Raw genomic sequence first — 11,449 nt, 5'->3', positions numbered from 1 at the left:
TAAACCTGCACTAAAACCTTTCCCATTTAACTAGGCAGATTGAAGACACTGATAAGCCCCTACAAACAGACATATCTATAGATGTATGTATTTGACTTGTATAGTTCAATTACCATGAAGTGTACTTTTTTTTCTAAATTTACCTCAAATGAATGGCAGGTTAGGCAATTCTGAACATTTTACTAAAGGCCTTCCTTTCAAAGCCACTCCCCCAAAACACGTGACTTGCCTGCTAGCTTTCACAATAGGTATGCCCAGAGGGTACGCCCAACAAGAGACTCTGAATAGTTCTGGTTCTGCCTAGCCTTGTGGAGGACTCCGGTCATGGTAAGGTAAGCCAACCAATCATTTAATTTGTGCCTTATGTGGTAAGGCCAGAATAAACAACCAGAAATCCTTGTGATGTGAAGAAAATGTCATAATTTCTGTCAAATAAATGGCCTACCCTACACTTGAACTTGCACTTAATTGCACTTATATTTGAATTTGATATTGTTTAGCATTATGTTGGTAAAAAACAATCTGAATTATTTGAGGACAACCTAAAACAAAGTAATGGAAACCAAAGTCACGAAAACACAAACCAGAAGTGTTTTCCTGTTGAATCACTCTAAAGGCAGAAGTTCATGTTAACTTAAGATCTTTGTTCCTCATCTGAGTTTTAAACCAACTACACACTAGACCCAACAAACCCACCCAACAAAAATCTAAACATATTTTCAGTTTACCGTTCCTCTGAAGAAAAGGAGGGATGTTTTGCTAGTGAAATTACACAATGGACGACGAGTTGCTTTACACAACAATTGCATTCAGGACCAACAACGTTTCTCCCTGCGGTAAGTCTTTATGTTTACACTCTATTTTTGACTTTAAGAAAATCCTCACTTTGTTCAAATTATTAGTTTCAAATTATAATCTGAAAATGTTTTTCCACAGACTTAGTTATAAAGGATGAGATAAAAAAGGAGCCAAGCGAGAACCAGGAGCTGATCACTTCAGGTAGGTGGGGGTTGGGTACATAGATGGGGGGAGGTACTGCTGGACCTGAGATTAGGGTCAGGTATATGGCTGGGGGGGGGGGGGGGGGGGGGGGGTCAGGTTGGTAGACAAGCAGCTCTAGAGAGTACACACTTATTATTATTTTAATCCTAATGGATTCATTACTTGTAAGCTATGACCTATAGTTTCACAGACCAAATGACTAAATCAAATGTATAAACCTATCAATGAAAGGGAAAGTTGATGCTACTTAATCCTACACACTGCATGTTTAATAAATATATTTATGCAACTTTTTCTTCTCTTCTTAGCAAACAGATCACAGTATCCGGCGTTGATTGCTTCAGTCTTTTTGGGGCTCCTCTCTCTCCTCCTGCTCTCTGCGATCATCTATCTGCTCTTACACTGTCAGTCACTACAAAGTTTAGCCTCTATACTTTACTGGTACTGAATATATATCTATATAATATTACAATCCTTCCTCAGCAAGAAGCAGTCAAAGTGAATTGGATAGACAAGTAGAAGACTTGAAGAGAGAAAGAGATGCTCTCAACTGGACTCTTAACGTCATCACTGCAATGGAAATCTTCAAAGTCAAAGATTACTGCCCTAAAAAAGGTACTTGCAAACATATCACAAGACAGGTAATAGTTCAAAAAAAGATTTCCGAATAATTTAGAAATTCTGTCAAATACTTTAAAAATTGTAATATATATATATATATATATATATCTGTTTACCATAATACTATACTTATGAACTGTAATATTATATATCGATAGCCTCATAGCATAATTGCCTCAGTCAAATGTTATGGTTCATCTTGCATTTAGCGTCAAAAATGCCCAAGTCAAATAGATGACTTAGGCAGATAATGATTATGGAATGTAAAAAGCACACTGATTGGCTTAGGATATAGCCAATGATGCACAGTGAATCAGCAGCCTTAGGACAGTAGTTAGGTTAGATAGCCTATCGCAATTTGGCCAAAATATGACTTTGGCAATTAGGGCGCACTCACACTAGGCCATGTGTACCGTGCCCGACTACGTTCGCCCTAACGTCTAGATCGTTTGTCTAGTGTGAGCACGCCAGCCGCACTCAAGTGCAGTTAAATTCCGTGGCCTGAGTACACTTCGGAGAGGTGTGCTCAGGCCACGGTACAGATGCTCATGAGCCGACACGCGCACACGCACGGATACGCAACTAACGATATTATGTTGAGTGTGCAAATACATTTTTATAGTGTGTAGGCCATTGAATGATATTATTTTGTATAGTGTGTATACCAATGTTTTATATCATTCTTTAGTGTGTAAGCCGTGCCAGAAGGGTTGGGTTTCTTTCGGATCCAGCTGTTATTTATTTTACAACGGGTGGAAGTCGTGGAGCGAAAGCCAGGAGTACTGCCGACAGCTTCAGGCCCAGTTAGTGATTATCCAGACGCAGGAGGAGCAGGTAGGAACTCCAACACGTCATCACTACTATCACATCACTATTTACATCAACATGTCTTATATTTCCACTATCCTCCGGGAAGACTTGTTGACAGGAATTTGAATATGACTACTACTAAATATCCCAAAAGTTCCCAAGTCATGAAGTCTGGGGCTAATGTAGGCCTACGACATGAACGAGTAGCCTACTGTTAAACAGTTCTTCCGTGGAACCTAATATGGTCGCAATGAGAGTATAATTTTATGATGTTCCTGAATAGGAGTTCATCGCTACCCGTACGGTGACCTATTCCGTCAATAATGATCGTGGTTACTGGACTGGAGGGAAATGGCAGACGGGAAGTCGGGGGACTTGGGACGATGGAAGCGAACTCACAACAACGTAGGTTACCGTTACACTCATATTAAGGGTGTGATACTAAGTGTGTACTAGTACTAACAGGTGTTTAATCCTATTAGAAGTAACAAGTGTATAGGTCTAAGTAGTAACAGGTGTGTATACTACTAACCGGTGTGTATTAGTAGCCTACTAATAGGTGTGCGTGTTCCAGGTACTGGGTGGACGGGTCTTCCCCCAGTAGTGGCTGTATCCATTCTCTCACAAGGACAGACCTGCTGGCCAGCTGGAGATCAGTCAACTGCAACATAAATAACCGCTTCATCTGTGAGAGCCCAATTTTGATGAGGGCATTCTAGGAATGTTTTTTTCACCCTGCGGCACGTGAGGGTACTGCAGATACGCGAATAGTGTCGCTTTGTGCATTCCAACATGTTATCGATTGTAATGTTTATTTACAATGACCATGACCTTCCTGCAGTAATAATTATGTAGCTGGCACTCTTTTCTCAGCATTTATCTATATATTTAACCTAATATATATAAATATATTTATCTACATATTTAACATGAGGTGGTTCTCAAAATGTTTTTAAGACAATTTAGTTTTACGCCTAAATTCAAAGGTTGGGGACCCCTGGTGTAGAGCTGAGTAGATCCACACCCCTTATGTAAATACAACAACACATCTCTATTACAGATCTACGTACCATTACATATCTAAAAAAAACCCAGCTCTAAATAGATGTAGAATAGATAACATAACATATCTCTATAGACTGAGATATCTCTAAACATATCAAAGTGACTTGATCAATTAAGTAGCCCTGGCCAACCAAGTTATTTTTTCAACCTTTCCACTTTTTCCTTTAAATATATTCTTATAATCACATTTATTTTTCGATTTGAATTAGTGCAAGCTTACATAAAGTTTTTCTGATGGGAGTATTCCTTTATGGTAAACACGCCCGATCCTTCCCAGCAGAAAACATCTAAAACATGTTGACCATCCAGATATATATTCAGGAAATATTTGTATATTTCAAAAGGCAAAAAGATAGTTTTATAATATTATAAACTGTTAATTTAACAATGCACAGTGAAAATTTTCTTTTTGGAACAAGTCTTTCAAGAAATTCCTGAAGGATGGACTGAAAGAAACTATTGCCGACCCCATCTCCTACTCTCTGGACTCCTTGCTCCTCTTCCTCTTGGGAGGAGCAGCGGCTTGGACCTCCTGTGTCTGATCCTCCTCTATTTTTGTCTCCTCCTCATCCATGTTGGTCTCCCCTTCCTTCTCCTTCCTCCCCTTCTTCTTCTTCTTGTTCTTGGGTTTTGGAGGACATTCCTCTTCCGTCTCCTTTTCTTCCCGGCAGGATTTTCTCTTCTTTTCTTTAAGGGGTTGTTTTTCTAAGGAACACTCCGGTGTCTTCACGGCAGCCTCCATCAATTCCAATTCTTCCTCTTCTAGATTACCTTTCTTTTTCTTCTCCTCCTGTGGGACCTCACTTATCTCCTCCTGGGGTGTGGAGTCCTCCTCCTCCTCTTCTAGATCAGCTTTCTTTTTTTTCTTCTTCTTCTTCTTCTTCTTCTCCACCTGAGGGACCTCACTTATCTCCTCTTGGGGTGAGGAGTCCTCCTTCTCTTCTAGATCAGCTTTATTTTTCTTCCTTTTCTTCTTCTCCTGAGGGACCTCACTTATCTCCTCTTGGGGTGAGGAGTCCTCTTTCTCTTCTATATCAGCTTTCTTCTTCTTCTTCTTCTTCTTCTTCTGAGGGACCTCACATATCTCCTCCTGGGATTTTGCTGTTGATTGGTCGACAGGTGGGGTTTTCTCTTGCTGGTTGTTTGGCTGTTGATTTTTCTTGCCATATTTGGCCATGTATTCCGCTTCCTGTTGTTCCAGTCTGGCCAGCTTGGCGCTCATTCCGAAGCCGTGCCGTGCCCCCCTGTGCCAGAGAGAAATGAGAGTGGTCATGGGAAGTGTAGTCTTTAACCACAAAGCAGGGAATATACACAAATGCCGCTTTTCCACCGACAGTACCGGCTCAACTCGCCACGATTTAGCGCGGCACGACTTGGTTTGGTTCCAGGCAGGTTGTGTTTCCATCTAAAAAAGTACCTCTTCAATGTGGGTGGGTCGTAGAAAAAAACCTCTTCAACGTGGGCGGGTAATCATTAGGGTTTAATCCCGGGAGATGGGATTCCCGGGAAATCTGATCAAGACTATTTTCTGATTCCTGGGAAAGGTTATGACGGGAAATAAAATAAAATTAAAAAACGCAATGGGCGTGTGTCTATTGTTGTCATACGGTAACGTTGATGACGGCGAAACTCGAGCCCCGGGAAAGGAGCGACACAACTTAACTTCGAGTGATTATTCCCGTTGGCAGCCGCCTACACTCTGCTGGCCAATCAGTGGCCAGCAGTCTGTTTACGTCACACAAAAGTACCAGCTCAGCTCGCTTTGAACCTCGACGGAGGTGCTACTAAAAAAAGTACCAGGTACTTTTTTTGGCGGAAACGCAAAAAAAGGCGGGCCAAGTCGAGGCAAGTTGAGCTGGTACTGTCGGTGGAAAAGGGCAAAAGTGGTTAGTAGAGTAATATATATATACACATAGTCAGTGAACTGCACTGTTATAATATCTGTTTTGAGTTCACTGCGCCTGTCTCTGTATTAGTCAATTCAATTAGAGACGGCAGGGAATCTTTTCCCTGATTGGTTAGGGGTTGTTTGGTTTCAAAATGTTGCTCTCTTCTGTTATTATCTGCTCCCTCTCTTTTTAAGATTCTTACCTTACCTAAATCTTAACTAGAGCACCTTTAATATTAATTAATTAATAATTGTAAAAATAAAGTGTGACTTGTATTTATCTATAATATACAATATAATAATATATAAAAGTGTTACTTGTGAGCTGTACGTCCGCCACAAGCCTTCATCAGGTCAGCATCAGAAAGCCTGTTGAGAAAATTCATAGTATAGCTGTTAATACTGGTACATACAAATGCACATACTGCAAGTAAATACCTGTGGAGTGTGTGTGGTTGATGGCTGGTCTAAGCAGCCTCACCCGGCTGGAGTTGGACTGATTAGACTCTGGGGCTGGGTGAGGCTGCACAACTGTTGTGCATTGAATTTCCACATGTTAAGCCAGCCCTCCCCACACAGACTCAGGAGATCTTAGACATGGCAGTACTCAACACATGTTTTGTGTATCGTTGTACTCCAAACTGCAATAAACCAGTTTTCACATCACCACTGTGTGTTCTGTGCTGTATTCCAATGTCCATACTTCCATGAGTACACTTAAACGTAGTACACTATCCGCACTCACTAAGTGCCCAGATTTTCAGATGTCAGTGTTGTTCCAAATCGAATACTCCGTGGTGCTCTAACCGGAAATTACGATCGCGACTGCCGTCGCGGCTCCTCCCCCGTAATAAACATCCCGCTTTGAACGATGAACCCTTTACGCCTAGCAGCTATAAAAAGCTATAAAAACTACAAAATGACTCCATTAATGCAGGCTATGTGGAAAATCGAGTACGAAAAGTGTACATCGATCCACACTCCGCTGTTTGACCGTTTTGAGTACACCATCCAGGTCCTTTAAGTACACTTCTTTTCACCCCGATCTTAATTGGAACGCCTTACCTACTCAAACTAAGTATAGTAAGTACGGAAAGTATGGATATTGGAACACAGCACTGGTCAACGGGGTGAGCCCAGTGAAGCCACCTAGGTGGAGTGTGGCAGCCACCTAGGTGGCATGGAGCAGGGACATTACAACACTACTGTACTGGTTGAGTACCTGGTCATAGAGGACAGGTCCATGCGGTCATCGTCCTCCGAGCTGCTGCTGCTAGAGTCGCTGCTCTGAGGTTCCGGCTGCGCCTCCCCTGACAGCAGAGTCCCCGCCTGGGACACAAACACTGCATCACGCTGGTCCCTGATGGGTTGGTGTATGTAGATGGGTATGAGAAGATGTGAGTGATACTACTGTTGTGAGACGCTACCTTGACGAAGCAGCCGTACATCTTGTCCTTGCACAGCGCTGCTTTTCTGGGTTTCTTGTTGGAGACGCTCCCCTCCGTCCCCGCATTGGCCTTCACCTCCACCCCATTCTGGACCAGACAAAATTCTGGTTAGATTGTAAAGCGAGCAGATTCTGCCGCATTCTGCCTGCTCAGATTATAAACTATAAAATGATACCTGATTATCTCTGCTCAATTATAAACTTCAAAATTATAACAGTTTATACCTGCTTGGTTATAAACCATGAGATTATATCTGATCATATTATATACTATAAGATTATAACAGATTATTAACCATAAAATGAAACCTGCTCAAATTGCTCAGGTGATAAACTACCTGGCCAGACTCCACCTGGAGGCTAGAGGAAGCCTTGTTGAAGACGTGGTCCCACCAATGGAAGGTGAACTCTTCTGCCTTCTTGTGTCCAATCTGGAACATAAAGTAACCATTAGAACACACACTACTACTACTACTACTACTCCTCTTCGTGCCCTATGGGACATAAGGCTTCAATGAGCACTCTCCATTGCATTCGGTCCCTGGCAGCATGTTGAGCCTCTCCCCATGACAGGTTAATCTGTTCACACACACACACACACACACACACACACACACACACACACACACACACACACACACACACACACACACACACACACACACACACACACAACCTACCCCTTCTTTGTTACATTTCACTTTGACTCGGATGGCTTCTGAGATACCGTCCTCATCCCGCCCTAGTCCTTTACCTGTGGCAATCAGATTCACAGACACACATTTCATCACATTCTACACCTAGTTAAACGTTTCACAATAACTAAACTACTGGCTACTGTCATAAACATATACTTACTTTAGCAATGTTAATGTAAAACAATCGGTACAGTCAATACATAAAGGTGTAACTCATCTGTCAGTACATTCACTTGGTTCCTATAATAGTTACTATAAAACAAATAATAGCCTGGTTCAGAAGTTATTATAAAAGCTTTATTATAAAACAGTTGCTTCCTTCCTATAGCGGTTTCTATGAAACAGTAAGTTCCGTACCTTCTGCCCAGCCGTATCGGGCGAGCTGCTGCTCTGCGAATTTCATCCCTCGACTTTTCTCTGGTCGGCTGTCGGCCATCTGTGGTGTTTTGCGGTTCTCTCACACAGCTCAGAATGACCTTTCAATAAACATAGAGTACTTTAAGAAACGGCACCTCTTCTCTTCAGTATGCCACTGCCAAATATTGGAAATGTAAATTTCTAATATTTGATGCCAATCTTCATAAGCACAGCAAAATAAAAGTACATACATCCATTAGATAAGATATGCAGCGCACACGACATATAAACATGACTATTAGGCTTTCAGGGGATGATTTACTCAATGCTGATGTTTATCTGATGCGTTCAGTCTGATATCTTTGTGCATGTTTTACTCCTTAAGTCATCTCCCGTTGCCTCTAGGCCCGTGATAACACCATAGACATATACATTGTAATGCTGCCTTCTGATCTGATTAGAGTTCAGTAAGGTTTTTAACCGCTAATACCATTAAGAATAAGTTTATAAAAAACGTAACGTTACCTCTTTACCTTAGAATGTCTTGCTTGTTGTCACATGCCACGGGTAGTGTGGTAGTGTGGTACAATATAAATGGTGTACTAGCGTGGTGTTATATAAATGTATATATCTATATCTACATATATATGTGGTATAATAACAAGAGCCACCAGTTCAAGGCAGCCATGTGGGTCTTTCAGTGGACATACACAACACCGGAAGCACTCCCACCACTTACTCTCACAGTTCGCTTTGATATTGTGTTTTATATTTGTGTTAAACTTCAGCAAAGATAACTTCACGTAACCAGTGAGTTTAGTAAAAAGAAAAGAAGGGCGACAAAAAAAAAATCAACAAAATAAACCAAAATTAAATACGCGATAACTTCCGGGTCGGGTCGGGTCTTGCGGGAAATACGGAATGTATGTGGACCTTGGACCTATAAAGAATGTGGACTTGAAACTCAAGCCGTGTGCAGGTTGAGTTTACAGACCTTATTGATTTACCATATCAAAACACAAAGTTGAGCTAATACATATTTACTTTAAGTTCATACTGGTTTCCTTAATTGGTATCCAGTGTCGACAGCCTGCAGGAATGTCCCGGGTGCTGAACTGTATCGTGGCCGTGTGTCCGGACGGGGGCATCGGCTATAAAGGAGAGCTCCCTTGGCACCCCACTAGACTCAACAACGAGTTCAAACATTTCCGCCGGTTGACGGTAACGAGGACTCCCGGTGCGGAGGACCGGCAGAACGTGGTCATCATGGGCCGAAAGACGTGGTTCTCCATCCCGGAGAAGAACCGGCCGCTCAACGACCGGATCAACATCGTGCTGAGTCGGCAGCTGGAGGCGCCGCCGGCTGGAGCTCACCACCTGGCCCGAGACCTGCCCTCTGCCCTCCGCCTCCTGGACGACCCAGGGGGTCTGCTGGCGGACCAGGTGTGGTTGATTGGCGGCAGCTCTATGTACTCGGAGATGATGGAGACCCCGGGCCCCCGGAGGTTGTTTGTCACGCGGATCCTAAAGCAGTTCCCGAGTGACACGTTCTTCCCTGACATTAGCCCGGCTCAGTTCCGCCTGCTGTCAGAGTATCCTGGGGTGTCGTCGGAGCTGCAGGAGGAGAACGGCATCCAGTACCGCTTCCAGGTGTACCAGAGTATCGATCCATGAACCGCCTATCGCAGTGGAGGAACCGCGGGGCACAAGAGCGACCTGCTGTAGGTGTCATGATGGACCCCTGGATGTTGCGTCGCCGTGATTTGATTGTCATTGTACTCATTGTACGGACAATGAGTCTCTCCAAACCTTTTAACAATGATCATACTGTCCTTTTGGTTTTCCTCCTACTTTTTGTAACCTTCACCTGTAACCTTGATTTATTTTATGTTATATTTGTAGTTCATTTAATCAACTTGATTTGCTGTGTCATATTTTCAGCCAACATATCTGGTTGTCTTTAATAAACATGCTCTGGGTGAACCAAAACTCGTTTCTATCACATGTAGTAAGTTAGCGTGTCTACCATAAGATCTGAAAAAATAAAATAGAATAGATGAATGCACCTTCATACTTCGTAGGCGTACATATTTTAACAAACGCATGCTTTGACTTCCTGATGACTACACCAGATGGCGCTAGAGTACAACAGTTCATTATTATGAAACTAAAATGGTAAGCTATCATTTTCTCTGAGAAGTCATCAGTAGCCTATCTTGTAATGTCGTTTCGACAATATAATATAATAAGACTTCTTCTTGGTGGGTTATAATAAGACTCTTCTTCTTGGTGGGTTAATATTCAATTATAGTCAATTTTCGAGTAGGCCTACTATGAATATTGTCACATGGCATATTTAAATTATGTCCTAAAGAATACCGAGAGTGATTGGTAAGGTTTATAATTAGCACTACGACTACAACCATGCCTAAATCTGATCTCACATGGAGTCCTATGCCAATGTTTGGTTCGATTGATTAATAACCTCTTTCAATAAACCCTTTCAAGTTTGTTCTATTGTTCAGCGTTTTGTGAAAACTGCAATACGCTGTAAACACTAACTGTGGAGAGATAATGATATGTATTGAAGTGCTATTGTCCCACTCTTCTCCTCCTTCCTCTCCTCCAGCCTCCTCTCCTCCTTACCTCCCTTCTTCTCCTACCTCCAATACTACCCCCCTCCCCTCTCCTCCGACCTACCCTCCCCCCTCCCTCGACTCCGGCTTTCCAGTGGTGTCGTGGCCGGGAGGACCCTCCCCCCTGGATGCTCTGCACCGTTAGAATCTCGTCGCTGTTGAATACTTAGAATATTAATACGGCACAAAACCTGCATTAGTGAAACAACAGACGGATCGTTTCGGCGCGCAAGGTGAGTTGAGTTCCATACAGCTTTGATCTATCTTGTTTTTTTAACACTAGTACAAAAGATAAGAGTACATATTGCAAAGATGGACAGGTAAACGCAGCGAACTTTTGGATGTGTTGTTTTCTGTCCATATGTTGTTTCAAAGCCCGGCATGTGCAACACGGTAAACAAATGGGTTACTTCAATGTTTGTATGTTTTCAGTGGTGTCAGCCCTAGGAATAGGCACCTATTTGAAGAATATTGTATGAAATGGTTTTGGAAACACAGCTGCTCTAACGCTTATTCGGAAATATTAATTGGCCGTTGACTCTGCACATCTGTTTGGTTCTTTTACTTGGATGAAATGTGTCGCCTCACGCAGTCTGGCGCACGGAAACAAAAATATCATGACACACGCACGATCTTCTGATTTTAATTTAAAATTACATCCGTTATTTTTCCAGTTGTTGCTGTGCAGTGTAAACGTGTCCTTATGACTTATTTCATGAAATTAAACTTATGGAATCTTTCTTATCCACAGTGTTTGATATTTAATAGGCCTTGTCAGTGTTTTTGTAGACTGGTTGCATTCAGACTCAGTGACTAATCGGGCGTCATTGCAGGGCATATCATATATAATGCAGAGATATTGGCAAGAATACCTTCTTTTTGCAGATGACGCCTTATTGTGAAAGTGTGTCTCAGAGGACAGTAA

The 11,449-nt window shown here is 42.3% G+C and overlaps 3 protein-coding genes across 5 annotated transcripts; 2 read left to right on the top strand and 1 right to left on the bottom strand.

The window, feature by feature from the left end:
- Positions 1 to 254: 254 nt before the first annotated feature.
- Positions 255 to 3,657, top strand: LOC311351121 (uncharacterized protein). Of its 2 annotated transcripts, none has more exons than XM_084471216.1 (8): positions 255 to 327; positions 724 to 836; positions 937 to 999; positions 1,311 to 1,406; positions 1,486 to 1,617; positions 2,312 to 2,457; positions 2,717 to 2,838; positions 3,008 to 3,657. In XM_084471216.1, exons 2-8 carry the CDS (start codon positions 776 to 778, stop codon positions 3,150 to 3,152), a joined length of 765 nt encoding a protein of 254 aa, XP_084327342.1. In that variant the 5' UTR covers positions 255 to 327; positions 724 to 775; the 3' UTR covers positions 3,153 to 3,657. The 2 variants fall into 2 exon arrangements, with proteins under 2 accessions (XP_084327342.1, XP_084327341.1); XM_084471215.1 differs by having other exon boundaries at positions 288 to 332.
- A 136-nt stretch (positions 3,658 to 3,793) lies between these two features.
- Positions 3,794 to 8,627, bottom strand: gpatch4 (G patch domain containing 4). Of its 2 annotated transcripts, none has more exons than XM_084471214.1 (8): positions 8,414 to 8,627; positions 7,889 to 8,007; positions 7,514 to 7,587; positions 7,172 to 7,264; positions 6,814 to 6,921; positions 6,609 to 6,715; positions 5,705 to 5,755; positions 3,794 to 4,742 (listed from the first exon to the last, which is right to left on the bottom strand). In XM_084471214.1, exons 2-8 carry the CDS (start codon positions 7,965 to 7,967, stop codon positions 3,974 to 3,976), a joined length of 1,281 nt encoding a protein of 426 aa, XP_084327340.1. In that variant the 5' UTR covers positions 7,968 to 8,007; positions 8,414 to 8,627; the 3' UTR covers positions 3,794 to 3,973. The 2 variants fall into 2 exon arrangements, with proteins under 2 accessions (XP_084327340.1, XP_084327339.1); XM_084471213.1 differs by having other exon boundaries at positions 8,422 to 8,627.
- A 199-nt stretch (positions 8,628 to 8,826) lies between these two features.
- dhfr (dihydrofolate reductase) lies at positions 8,827 to 9,903 on the top strand. The gene has a single exon (XM_084471613.1). It carries the CDS (start codon positions 8,987 to 8,989, stop codon positions 9,560 to 9,562), a length of 576 nt encoding a protein of 191 aa, XP_084327739.1. The 5' UTR covers positions 8,827 to 8,986; the 3' UTR covers positions 9,563 to 9,903.
- Positions 9,904 to 11,449: the final 1,546 nt, after the last annotated feature.

This window comes from Micromesistius poutassou, assembly GCF_964030765.1.
Source record: "Micromesistius poutassou genome assembly, chromosome: 8".
NCBI classification, from domain to species: domain Eukaryota; kingdom Metazoa; phylum Chordata; class Actinopteri; order Gadiformes; family Gadidae; genus Micromesistius; species Micromesistius poutassou.
Note: the sequence above shows the minus strand (reverse complement) of the source record. Positions and strands in the feature narration are given on the sequence as shown.